Genomic DNA, 14,651 nt, shown 5'->3' on the forward strand with positions numbered 1-14,651 from the left:
AAGTGGCAAATGGTAATTTCTAAAATTAAGGTGGAGGCAATGCTAATGGTTTTGCCAGTGGAATTCCCAGGGAGCATTTTTATTTGCTGGGAAAACTTCTGATGTAGAGCAACAGGCCTGTGTCATTAATTCAGCCATGGAAGGCCCACTGCCTCTGAGACCCTGGACATTCCGACTCTTGTAAAGCTAGAACTTTAGACTCATCACGATCAATACCTCATTAGATCCCAACTGGCTTTGTGTTTGTCTGTCAATCTGCAGCCCAAGTGAAGGCCTTGAACGGAAGCACGGTATTATCTGCTTGACAATGATGTGATGCCGCACCACGCATGCTGGAAATTAGTGTCTAGAGCCAAAATGTTAATCACAGGGATCACTGTACATTGGTGGCATAAATAGTAAGTTTCTATATAAAAATCTATAGTGACTCACTTCCTTTTAAATAAAAATCTGTGCTATTTCAGTGAATTGAATGACTGACTCTGGGCATCTTTCGTGCTCTAGGGTGAGCCTATTTACCTTCCCAGTAAACCGCGAGATCTGTTCAAAGTAGCTTCCTTCCTCCCGTAGGTGTTTAGGACACTGAAGCAATCTCTATGATGGACGCAGAAACCGTCTTTTTCTGTGACCCTTCTCACTGAGGATAGGATTTATTCTTCAGAAACATTCCTCCTGATGATTTATTCCCAAGTGAGTCCCCTTGTGGTATCAATTCTCTAGAATGTTAACTGAGTTACTGGAAAATATAGCTCTGTATTCTAATGCTTGGGAGAACACTGAAAAAAAATGGAAGATGAACGATTGGTTTCTGCACTGCAGGACTTCTTAATGGTTATTTACAATAAAAGGATAGAGTGGTGAGAGGGTTTGTTTTTTTTTTTCAAACTTGTTTGACCAACTACGTTTTTTTTTTTTTTTTCTCACAGAGCAGTATTTGTGAGACTAGCTTTCCAAAAAATACATTCTGGGAAATGGTAAGCTCAAGTGCGAACACAGCTGAGGCTTAGTATAAAAAGTGCTTCATAACTGACTTGTCTGTGGGCAAGCCTTCTCCATAGACATAGACCATGCTGCACCTCAAATTCCTCCTCTAAAAAATGGGACTATTTTTGCTTCTACTTTCAATATTTTGTGACCACGAGACATTTCTCTTATCACCACCACTATTACTACTAGGTGCTGCCACTTTCCATGGTAGACACTACTTGTTGGTTTATCCAATAGCTTGACTCCTCTCCCTTCTGTCTTTCAGTTTCCGTTATGGAGGATGTAAAAGCTAAAGACACGCTCTCTATACTCATGCAGCTAGAGATAGCTGTGTGAGATGATTGTGTCCATGAAACGTAAGGACAATTTTTATGGGGCTCTGAGAAGACTGTTGTTTTCCCTAAAAAAAGGATGCCATGCATGGAGCCAGGAGAGTCGTCATGCAACCTTGAGCAAAGGTATTATAGAACAGCAGAGATGTCAGCTCTGAGTCACTGAGCCTTGGAGGAACACCAGGAGCAGTTTACCCGAGTGTTCACAACGTGCCTGGCACTGCGCTGGGTGCCAGGGGCACACCAGCCATTGTGATATGAGGAAGATGAAACCAAACAAATCATGTAGGCCTCTGAAAATCTGCCTTTATCTTTCTTGCAGCTGAACACAAATCTAAAAGTGTAAGCTACCATTTTTTGAGTACTTTCTATGTGCTGATACGAATAATTTAACACACATCACTTCATTTACTCCTCACAATGGGATTAATTATCTACTATTTTACAGTAGAAGAAATGAACTGAAGTACTTGTTCCCAATCATACAGCACCCTAGATCCCAACAGATTGGCTCATTGGCATATTACAGAATCCAAGCCAGAGAAGCAGAAGTAATGGGGGTAATTTAGAATAGAATGTGAAAGCATTAGAAGTACCCAAGTTCACTTGTTTGCTGTTATTTAAGCCCTAATGTGACAGGCAATGTGAAACACACTGGCCTTTATAAAACTATAACTAAATAGGGAAGTAAATCCATGCACAACCACTTATATTCCACAATGTCATATATAATTATATTAGTGTTCTGAATGTCTTGATTTTGAATCACAAAGAAGAAATATTTAATTCGATAGCTCATGGAAGGCATAGAGAAAAGGTATTGTAGGTCAGATCGAATTTATTTCTTAGGACTGTAGCTTAAAAGGGGGAGCAGGCATGGTATGTATGCGATTCAAGGGTATTATTGTTTTCTCTGGCCTTTCTTCTTCTCCATATAAAGAGCAGGTTCAAATCTGTACATCATGGTTGATGGCAAAACAGAACTCTCTATATAATCTGACTATAGCCTACCTTAGACATGACCACATGACCCCATAGACAGACATGGGTTGGTTAAGACCACACACAGAAAGCCCAACAATTGCCAAAGGTCCCTCCTTACTCCTTTTTGATAGCTTATTCCCAAATGCACTGACTGCAAAATCCAGTGATTAAGAAGTACATGGCCTTGTAGGGAAAACAAATTAAAATATTGCCCACATCCAGAGCATTCCTGTTTTCTATTGGCATTCTCAGTAAATTTTGTTGTTGATGTTGCTTCTTTGTTTACTGAAGTAGAAATGATACAGTGGAAAATAGTAATCTAATGTTACTAGTGGAGCATTAGAGTTGTAGCAAAACATGAGATCAACGATGGGATGAATGGCCTGATTCTTTGTCAGAAACTGATGACCACAGGAGTGCAGGGGATATGGGTAATACAGGTCACCGTAGGCTTAATTTTATGAAAGTAGAACCACTAGAGGGTAGTAGTACATGTTCAACCCCTTGAGCAGAAGACAAAAATCCCTACCACATCACCACCTTCCCGTATCCACTCATTCAAAAAATGATTATTGAGTATCTTCTATATGCCAAGCACCCTTCTACATACTTCTAGGTACTAGAGGCCCAGTACCGAACAAGTTACACAAGGCCCTCACTCCTAAGGAGCTTACCCTGCTCAAACCAGGACAGAGGGTATGCTCTACAGTTTGCCAAGAAGTTGGAAAATGTAAGGGTGAAAATGTCCTGGAAAACCCAGGCTGTATCAATGTGTCTATAGATCTGTACTGCTTTTCATTACGCTTTTGCTAGTGAGGTCATCCTGGTGGCATACCCAACACAGAGATTTTTAGATATCAAAGAAGACTGACTATTGTTAATAGCAAACACTTCAAAAGTGCTTACTATATGGCATAAGCACTTTACACACATTAACTCATTTAGTCTCACAATCACGGGATGAAGTACATATTTCATCATCTCCATTCATCCAAAAAGGAAACTGAGGCACAGAAAGGTTAAGTCATTTGCTTACAGCTAGGTTACACAGCCAGTAAGTGATGCTGCCAGGCTTCAATCCCAGTGCCATCTAGTTCGGGACCCTGTTACTTTCAACAAGTACCTACTGTGTGCTTGGACCTCACACATATTAAGCCTTCCTCTCTTTATAGTTTTCTGAAGTAGGTGAGACAATCTCAATTTGGAAGATGAAGAAATTAAGGCTAAGAGAGAAGAAATGGCAGTGCCGGTGCTCAAGCTCAGGAGAACCTGGGTCCAAAGCCAGCCCTCTTCCCTGCCACCGCCACCGCACACAGTCTCCAAGGAGCCTGCCCTCTGGAGTCTCGGGGGCGCTCCAGCACACACTCGCAGTCCTGCCCCTTTGGCAACCTGTGTGCTTTATTTATCAGGATGCCAAGGAAGATTTTATTTACAGAAAGAGATTAAAAAAGGCTGATAAAGTAAGTTTGAAAAAACAAATGATCTTCAACAAAATAAAAGGCTGATTTTGCAGAAGTGTCTGCAACAGAATGTTTCAGAGAGGAGTCAGGAAGACAGATGGGAAATATGCCAGCAGGTTTGAGATATGGAAGTCCTTCTGTGTACAGAACGTGACATCTCCAGGACTGATTGAGGAAATAAAAGTTTTTCTTGAGGTTTACACTCTAGTTGACTGCCTTGTACAAGGTGCATGGAAAGAGAGGAAAGGCATATAGGAATTAAAAAGAACCAAAAGAGGGAAGGATACACATTAATGATGCAAATGAATTGGGTCATGTGGATAACTCTAAGTGTCTTGTGAGTCCTTTTCAGTACTCAGCCGGCATGGTATCTTTACCATCTCCACAATCTGGGCTTTGAGGAATTGGGGCTGATAGAAAATAAGACTTTTTATATAGGCTAAATGATGGTGTAAGAGAATTGTTCAAGCAACTTCATTTAGCCATTTGTCCTCCATTGGAAATGTATTTGTCTTCCACTTATTTATCTAGATTTTAGAAAAATTGTCAAATTTCAGTACAATTAGAAGATGAGTCATGATTAGGTCCCTTGATAGGCACTTCTTAATGAGAGCAGGTCCTTATTTCTAATTCAACAACCTATGTAGCTTTTTTTTAACACCTCAAATTTGTTCCCAAGCCACCGATAAGATGTTCTCATTGTCTTTTGAAGTAACTTATAGGGGGCATTTATCACATAAGGTAGTCCCTCACATGGTGGGGAAATCACTGACTATTGGCTTCAGATTCTTTTCAGATGGCTGTTGCCCATTAACCATACCAGTGGCACTGAACTTGGTGGGGAGGGATGGGACGATGGGCAACAGGGAAAGAGGGAGGCTGGCTGGTTGTTTAGGAAGATTGTAGTCAAGTCCAGTTTGTTCTCTTGTCTCTTTCATATACTTAGATATTTCTCAAAGAGTTCAACTTGCCCATTAAGAACTAGAATACACATTCTACATTCTCATACCTCTATGGGCTGGACAATCAATAGTTTTTAATCAAATGTTCAGGCACATGTGGGTGCAGTTGGAAGTGTGAGGCTCTTGGCGTTCTGTTCTCAGCATCATCTTCTTTGTTAAAAATAATTTTCTCTACTCTTTTCTGGTGAACTAGAATTTAGTCCACAAAGAATCTCTGTCCCCTCAGGACCTGGAGGGCCTTTCCTTGGCTCAATGGTTTAATTGTACTCCCTCTGCCCTCAGACCTCACCCACATTTTATTGTAACTTTATTTGATCAGAGGTCTCAACTTCTGTGTTCCTGGCTTGGCCTAAGTCCCTGGGTCCACATCCAATTAACCCCATAAAAACCATTCAATGAAAATGTCCAAAGCCCCTTTCCCAGTACCAGGCCTCCTATAGTTTCATTCATTCAGATATTTCCCACCTAAAAAAAAAAAAAAAACAGAAACAAATGCCACTGCTTCAGCCACAGGGCCGGTGCCCCACAAGGTCCCCACGGCTTTTACCTTAAGGTTTCCCCAGAGGAGCCTCTCCTCTTCCATAGGTTGACTAGGCTGCTGGATCTGCTGGCCGCTGAGGATGACTTGCCATCCCCCACGTGCATGCGCACCACAGTAGAGGTGGTGAAGGCGCTGCGCACGTTTCTCTCTGGCTTGGCCAGGATGATGTACACCTTCGGCACAAACATGCAGCCTAGGGCTACTGTGGCACTGAGGCTGACTGAGAAACACATGGTGATGATTTTGTAATTGCTGCCAAAGTAGATTGGCACAAAAGCCAGCCATATAATGCAGGTGGTGTACATTGTGAAGGCTATATACTTGGCCTCGTTGAAGTTCGCTGGGACGTTTCTGGTCTTGAAAGCGTAGAAGGTACAGCTCAAAATCAGCAACCCATTGTATCCGAGAGGAGTGACAACTCCTAGGTTGGTGGTGTTACAAATCAGGTAGACTTCCCGAATGCTTGGGTAGTCGTGCATTATATCAGGAGGCTCCATTATAAAGAGGGCAACGATGATGCCCAACTGGATGCATATGAGAATGAAAGCAATCACCAGCTGGGCACAGGCACTCATGAATCGGGGCTTTTTGGTACAGATTTTCTTCTTGCTGCCAGCCAGGATCCTCGCAATGCGGTTGGTCTTGGTTACAAGGGCTGAGTAGCTCATGGCTGGGGAGAGACCAATGCCGATTCTCTGAAGGTAGCAATAAATCTGTTTGGGCTTTGCAATGAGGCAGAAGGTACATAAGTAGCCCAGGCAGATGCCAGCAAGGATAATGTAGCAGAGCTCCCTGCTGGAGGACTTGACTACCGGGGTATCACGGTAAATGATGAAGACTGCAGTAACAAACAGGGTGGCCAGCAGGCCGAGGCAGGCAAACACCACAGCTGCAATGGGCTCAGGGTCACCCCAGCGAAGGTACTGTACTGGGATCAAATCACAACCTGCAGAAACACAGACACATATTGAAAAAGAAGGAAGAAATGTTTACTCGGGCCAGCTGTGCCTAAGTTACAAGCAGCTGCTTATGACCCTTTCACAGTGTCTCCAATCTACCATTTCAATCTCACGAACCCATGCTACTCATCTCTTTATGTACTTGTTCATAAAATATTTATCTTTATATTATTAATTTATATTCTATGATAAGAGCTGTTCCTGTTCTGAAAACAAAATGATGAAGAAAATGAACCTGTTTTCCTGCCTTCATAAAAAAGTAATCAGGTGGAAGGGGCTTCTGAAGAATGACAACTGTAATAAGGGCCATGAAGAAGTATAGTACAGATCCCAGCCCAGTCTATGGGAGCAATAAAGTCTTCTTTCAACCCTAATTAGCTAATGAAAATATTGATTTGGCTGAGTTGCGGAATTTGATAGGTTTGGCAAACAGATTAATTATACGGAAAGAACTAGGAGGCATTGGAAACAAGAAAGGAGGAAACTATACAATACTGTGATGAGCAGCCTGAGATAAGCCTGGGAGCTGTAGGAGAGAAGACAGTGTTTAAAAAGAGGAGGAGGTAGTAGAGAAAAACTGACCCCAAAGGCAAACAATTGGCTTGTATGGCAAATGCCAACATTCCCCAAATTATTCTCTACTCATGTCTCACAGTTTTTTTTAAATTCCATTTTATTACACAACAGAAAAAAAAGGTGACAGAATTTGGCATCATTTGAGTTACATGCCTTTTTAAAAAAATTTCTTTTTTGAGCTGATTCTCTCTGGTTAATGACAGAAGTTCTGCTTTAGGTACCATATAACGTGTTTCCTATATTTACTATGTATGGCATCAGTAGCTCATGGCCGGCAAGGGAAACAGGTTTTCATTTTACACTCTTCTGCTTTTTCTGCTGTTCTGCTAAATCTTAATTGCTTTTATCTAAATGTAATTAACACCCTAATTACTAAATGTTTTGCATGCGATAACATTCATCACTATTTTCACCTTAAATATTTTCTTCAGCTATTCATGTGCAACTAATTAACATCATGTGTGAAACTAAAGAAAACCCCATTAGATATGTGTGTTGGAAGAAATGTGCATAAAGCATGCCTCTAATGTGATGTGATTATTTTTACAAATTTACCAGAATTTATACATTTAAATGAATGTTTTTTCATTAAATCTGCACCACTCAGAAGTCTTTATGTTAGTTAAATGATGCTGTCATTGCACAAAATACTTTTGCACTTTTATCTTGGAATAGCAAATTGGATTCTGATTAGAGTGTTATAATCACTGACTAAGTCTTGTAATTGGATAAGATCTTAGAGTTTCCAAAAACAGATGTGCATCACAATCATTTGGAGAGCCTACAGAAGCACAATTCAAGGGTCTAAACTTAGGAGATTTTGAATCAGTACACTGAGGTGGGACAAAGGAATCTTAAGCTCAATGACTATGTAACTGGTTCCTTGGTTGGCAACCCAGCCTTATAGATGATCAGGTTGACTTCTCATCCAGCATGCAAATGTCTTATATACTAATTTAAAGATGTGATCACCCTAACCCTACCGAAAGCTTTCCATGAACTACATTATCTCATGGCCAGGACTAGTGGTGGGGGAAGACAGATTGGAAAGGCAGGTGGAGTTTACAGGCAAAGGAGCTGGTCAGAAAGGCTATTACGGGAGGAAAGTCAAGGGATGATAAGTCAAAAACTGTGAGTCACTGTACTGAAGACAATACTCAGCTAGTAAAGACACTTTAGAGTTCGGATTGAAGAAATTGTGAGGTAGACATATAGAAGAATCAGGAGAGAGGCTTCAAATTAAGTTGATAGCAACTCTGTTAACTACGATAAAGACTGTAGAAAGTAAAGGTTGCATTTATGGGAATGATATCTAGTTCCAGTTTGGCAGTGTTATGTTTAAAGTACCTATGACTTACTGATGACGTTGAAACAGAGCTTACAAGAGATATTAGGGTGTGACTTATACCTTTAAGAATCACTTGTTTAGAGTTCCAGGCAAAACGGAGGCGTAGGTAGAAACCCTTCGCTTCCTGGCACAACCAAAAGGAGGATCACAACCAACCTAAAATCAATAAACAACCAAAAGTGCCAGAAAATCAAACTGCATGGAACCCTGACAACTAAGGAATTAAAGAAAAAAATCAACCAGAACAACCAGACTGGTAAGGTGACTGTGAGGGCAGATGCAGAAAAACCACAGCCAGGTGGCTGAGGTCCCACCCTCTTACAACCTATCAGTTGTGCCAAGACAAAGAAATATGGCCCAAAGAAAGAACACAGCAAAACCTTGGAACTAAGCAATGAGGACATCGCCAACCTATCTGATGGAGAATTCAAAGCCCTGTAATCAAAACGGTCACAGAACTAACTGAGTTTGGTTGAAAACTGAAAGAACAAATAAAAGATATCCAAAATGAAATAAAGCGAAAAATTCAGGGAACTAACGGTGACAAAAAGGAAACCAGACTCAAAGCGACGATTTGGAACCAAAAAAAAAAAAAAGAGAGAAGTAAACATCCAACTGGATCAGAATGAAGAAACAAAAATCCATAAAAATGATGAGAGGCTGAGGATTCTCTGGGACAACCTGAAACCTTCCACTATTCAAATTATAGGAGTATAAGAAGGAGAAGAACAACAGTAAGAAATTAAAAACTTATTTGAACAAATAATGAAGGAAAACTTCCCCAATCCGGTGGAGAAAATAGACTTCCAGGAAGTCCAGGAAGCCCAGAGAGTCCTCAAAAAGTTGGACCCAAAGAGGAACACACCAAGGCACATCACTGTTAAGTTATCTAAGATTAAAGACAAAGAGAAAATCCTAAAGGCAGCAAGAAAACAGGAGACAGTTGCCTACAAAGGAGTTCCCATAAGGCTATCAGCTGATTTCAGGAAAGAAGAATTTGTAGTAATGAAAGGCAAGGACCTACATCCAAGATGACTCTATCCAGCAAAGCTTTCATGTAGAATGGAAGGGCAGATAAAGTGCTTCCCAGATAAGGTCAAGTTAAAGGAGTTCATCATCACCAAGCCCTTATATGAAACGTAAAAGGGACTTATCTAAGAAAAAGAAGATAAAAAATATGAACAACAAAATGGAAACAAATTCACAACTATTAACAAGTGAACCTAAAAGAAAAGAAAAAACAATGAAAACAAAAACTAAGCAAATAATCAGACCAGGAACAGAATCAGAGAAAAGGATATCACATAGAGGGAGTTCAGTGGGGAGGGGGAGGGGAGGAATAGGGGAGAAAAGATACAGGGAAGATGAAGCATAATTAATAGACATAAACTAAATGGGGACAGATAAAAAATGGTATAGAAAACAGAAGACTCAAAGAACTTACATGTACAACCCATGGACATGAACTAAGGACAGGGGGATGCCGGAGGGTTGGGGGCAGGGGGAAGGGGGGATAAAGAGGAGAAAATTGGAAAAAGTGTAATAGCATAATCAATAAAAATACTTAAAAAAAGAAGCACTTGTTCACAGGGGGAAGTGAGAGACAAGTAAATGAAAGTAATCAATGAGGAAATTCAGAGATATAGAAGAGGTCAGGGCCTAGAGGTCTGGTGTAACACGGACACTAAGGAATGGCAGGGAGGAGGACAGGTCAGGGAAGTCACAAGAGAGATCAGCTTAGAAGGAAGGAAGGGTTTCAGAAGCCAAAGGCAAGCAGTTCATTGGATGGTCCAGCATGCCCTCCTCTAAAAACATCACTTTTTCTGAAATCCTTACCCAAAGAGTTACTAAGTGACTACCTACTAGAAGGGCATATAGAGGTTAACTACTAATCTACAGTGTATGTATTTTATAGTTTTATTATAAATTTTATTGATTTAGCATATATGTATTATTGTATTTTAGATGAAAAGATCTTGATCATGCCAGTGCAGTTCCCTCCCAGCAAACATATTTGAGTTTCTCAGAAGATGCACATTATTATATCACTTTTGAGAAATACAGATAAGCCACTGGTTGGAATGGCCTATTATCTGATGACATCTGTTTAAGTAACTATCTACTTCTCACTTTCCTCCGTGTTCATGCTTGATCCATATTTTATGGTTCTCTGGTATAATTCATCTTTTCAGAGCTTGAAGTGAAATATATATTGAAAATTACAGCTTTTTTAAAAAAGGAATGTGAGCTGCCAAACTGGTATTGTTCACATTCATCCTGTGATCCCACCAACACGGTTTGATACATACATCTAGTGGGAAAAGATGGTCCACTGATTTCTGGGACACCTAGGATATGTGTCCCAGAGTCAAAAGGATATGACTCTTCAGAAATGACTGTGCTCACTCATGCTCACTGTTTGGGGATTAAGTTTACACTTTAATTTGGGTATTTACTTAGGGCTGTATTCATAGTCTGAAGCTATTGCGTTTTCAAACCCTGTTCCAAGTGTCTGTTCAGGCAGAAGGAATGAGAAGTCAGAGATCCTGGGACAGATGCCTGACATTCTGCAAGGAGTCTAGGCAAGCACTCTTTAACAAGCTTCATTATTCCTGGGGTATTTTTGGAGGAAGGAAAGTTGCTGTTGAGCACCTCTGAGAGTCAGATGTACATGTCCTTAGCTGCTTGTAAGGCCATTTCAAGTACAGAAAACTGGTCCATGATACTGCCGGAACACAAGGTGTTATAACAACATAATGCTTGCTTTCCAGTCATTCCATCAAGAGACCACTTGAATGGCTCTCCTCCTCTCTTCACCCCTCTAGCTTTGGATCCCTAGGTGTTGGTCTGAGAAAGCAGAAGAATGCAGACTCAGGATTTTTCCTGCATTGTCCATATCCCTGATCTTATACCACTTTGTCTTCACTAAGCCTAAATTTCAGTGTTTCATATCTCCCACAGTTCAGAAGAATTGGAATTAGTGTATATGTGTATGTATATGAGAGAGAAAGAGGCAGTGGGGGGGCGGGGGGAGAGAAGTTATATTGTTAGGGTCTGTCCTCCCTGCTTGACTGAGTAAGCACCCTGATATTATGGACTTTGTCTCTTTTTGCTCACAAATGGATCCCCAGTACTAAGCACAGTGTCTCACTTATACAGTTAGCATAGTAATTACAAACCAATATATTTGCTGTATAACCAAAGTATATAATTCTCATCTGGTATATGGATCAATCATTCTCAGCAAAATTTTTTGTTTACTTATGATAAGTCCCCAGTCACAGAAATGTTATGTATGAGGGGGACTGCCAAAAAAAACCTGGAATCATCTTCTGGAAGGCGGGTTCCTTGTAGTACAGGCTTTCCCCACTAAGTGAGTATTCTAGGAACCCACCTGTATCAGTGCACCGGCTGACTGTTGTGAGAGGCTGCACTTGGCTTCAGTGCATTTTTCTGAAGACTTTTTCAACCTGTTTGCCCATTTCGTGGTGGGTGATTACTGAGCACACCTGCCCACACTGCATTGAGTGTTCAGCAGTTTATGACTAAAAACTACATAACCCCGGTACCCCACCCCTCCCTATTCATCTGATCTTGCCCTGAGAGACTTTTTCTTTGTTTCCCTGGATGAAAAAAGTCCTCAAAGGGAAATGTTTTGCTGATGTGGAAGAGGTGAAACCAAAATGGCATTAAGATTGACAGGCTCAAAAAGTATTTTGGGCGGTGGAAAAAACATCTTGATAGGTGTATTGCATCAAATGGAAAGTACTTTGAAGGTGACTGAAGTTTAAACATGTAAAAATAAATACAAAATGTTTTATAAATAAATTCCATTTTTAGGGGGTTCCTCCTCATACTGTTACAGACAGAAGACCAAAGTCAGTGTACTGCACCTAAACTTTAGTCAAGATTCTAGTAACCAAAAGAGGGCAAAACTAAATAAGCACCTGAAAGGCTTACTGCCTAATAGTATGACGTGTTTCACAGTAGAAATATTCCTGGTCTTGATTAAGTATTGTTAAGTGTTTTATGATTGACAGATTAGTCTAATTCTGAGTAATTCATTGAATCTGGGAAACATGGATATGAGAAGGAGGAAGGCAGTATACAGTAATAATTTTTAATAAGTGCCATTTAATTTAAAGTTCAGATTAACCGTTTCCAAGAAAACTGTTAATTGCAACAATTTTTTACCTTGGGCCAGGAAGAAAGCACCCAAGTCCTCGGAGGGAAGGCATGTTGTAGACTTGATTTTTACCATTACGTTAGTGTGAAAACATACCCTGATTAAGATTTATCATAAACTGCCTCAGCTGGAAGCTGCCGCTGCCGTGGTCCTGTTCACACCAGCATTTTAAAGCAGCAGTATACTAACATTTACTCCTACATGTCAGGTGCTGTCCTAGATGTCTTAGGTAATCTTTATAAGAGACAACTGCAGAAGGAATCATTCCTCTATTTAGAGAGGGTCAATACGAGGTTCAATATGCTAACCTGTTGGGGCTGAGATGAAAACACTGTGGGATTTTTGCTTGTCTGTTTGCCTGATTGATTGATGCTCTATCAGAAGAGGCAAATTGATCAAGTGTCCCTCTGAAGGGGGTCCTGAGGCTACTTAAGGAAGGAGAATCATGAGTAAGTAACAATGTCTACCAGGGCAATATAAGGACTAGTGGTAATAGAAGTATTTGATATTTGTTTTTCTGACATGAAACCCATGCTCCAGTCTGAAAAATCACATTAGTTCAAGCTCTTCAGCAAGGTTGTCATCCTAGCCTATATGTTTTGAGCGTTTCTAGTTAGAGACCCTGATTGGAAAATTGTTGGGTTTGTATTTCTGAAGTTTTCTAGTGCAGATGTTTTTTGAATGGGCACTGAATGCCCACAGCACAGGTGAACAAGGATGGACCATGGGGCATCCCTAACACTGCTCAGAGGGGCTGGCAGCCCTCCATTTATCATTGGACTCAGCCCTTCCTGGCTTATTGTTTAATTTTGGTTGAGCTTCCCTAAATAAAACTTAGTGAGTTGAGTCAACTCAAGCTATATTTTTATTGTAGTTTTATTTTTGTTCTGTGTTATTGGTTACAGTTTCTAGTGGAATTTGACATTGTATTTAAAGATTCATTTCATAATTAAGGCATAACGAATGATTTGATCATACTGCAGAGTGCTACGGGGAAGGATTATCCCAGATGCACATTTGTAGGGATCAGCTTTGACAAATATGACTTCCGGCCCTACTGCAGACGAAGCGGAAAAACACAGCACATGAATCTAAATAAGAAAATGTGCTGACTAGATATGGAAAATTGTTCACCTAACACAACTAGAGCATTACACTCGCTTCTTAGTTCAATGCCCATTACTGAGCATCTACACTATTCAAGCCACTGGGCCTGCACCATGGTGGTACAAAGGCAATTGTCTGTTCCATTAAAAGAGGGTATGGGTCAAATGCTCAGGCCCCGTGACTCAACTCTGCTAGGTGCTGTGCTAAGCACTATACACTCACCACCTTCTTTAATGCCCACAATGTCCTATGAGGGACGCCCCACTATTTCATTCCTTTTCAGTTACAGGAACTGAGGTAGGGTTGGGACCGAAGGGCATTTCAAGTGAAGGGAACCACACCAGGAGAAGTACAGACATGGAATGGGGAGAAGAGAAAGGTAAAGGCAATAGCCAAAATGCAGGAATCAGATGCACAGAGGAATAATACCTTTACAGCACAGTAGTAATTTAGTTTCATAAGAGAATTACAACATCTCTGGAAGTACTGCTGACAGTTCAGATGGGGAATCGGTTAAAACTGTAGGAAGAAAGAGAATAATACCTCCTGCCTACATCTCGAGGATTAGTGTGAGGACCATATAAAATAACATGTGACTTGAACACTGGCTTAACAATTATAAAGTGGTAAAAGAGGAAAAAGAGAAATATGTACATAAAACAGTAGTGACTCAGCATCTGCTACAGTGCCTCTGTGTTTTATTAGGTCGTCCCATGCTCTTCTGGGGAAAAGCCAGGCCTATTTTATCTTTTTAGCCTGTTTGTACATACATAACCCCAAGTAAATGATATTACGTTATCTTAAGTTGTTTGTAAGTACAAGGTAGTGCATACGCTCTCTGAGTTTTTCACTTGACTTAATGGGACTTTTAAGAGGTAGCAAGATGGGAGACATCTATCTGCTTCGTATTACTCATATAATATACCAATGTTTTATGGAGCATCTTCCAAGTGGGTTAGAGACTGTAGTGGTAAGCACTGTGTTATAATGTTTTATGGTCTTGGGGGGGGGGGAATGTGATAATTTATTTTGGGTAAGCTATATTTTTCAAAACCTGAAATCAATGAAACTACATGAATTTCTCCAGTTTGGTTATATCAGAGTGGTTTTTGACCATGATGACATTGTTTTTAGCCATACCACAAATTTGTCACTGTGAAAAAGAGCACAACGTACATTTTTTTTATTGCTCTGTTTGTAGCAAGAGGA

General features: G+C 40.4%; 1 protein-coding gene across 1 annotated transcript in view; it reads right to left on the minus strand.

Moving 5' to 3' along the window:
• Positions 1 to 14,651, minus strand: part of GRM5 (glutamate metabotropic receptor 5) — a 463,609-nt gene that overhangs the window by 49,488 nt on the left and 399,470 nt on the right. The window contains exon 8 of the mRNA XM_037042924.1: positions 5,273 to 6,212. Within this exon, the coding sequence (XP_036898819.1) occupies positions 5,273 to 6,212 (940 nt within the window). The remainder of the gene's footprint in view (positions 1 to 5,272; positions 6,213 to 14,651) is intronic.

Source organism: Sturnira hondurensis, unplaced genomic scaffold (genome assembly GCF_014824575.4).
Source record: "Sturnira hondurensis isolate 20B ecotype Veracruz unplaced genomic scaffold, ASM1482457v3 Scaffold0003801, whole genome shotgun sequence".
Taxonomy (NCBI): Eukaryota; Metazoa; Chordata; class Mammalia; order Chiroptera; family Phyllostomidae; genus Sturnira; species Sturnira hondurensis.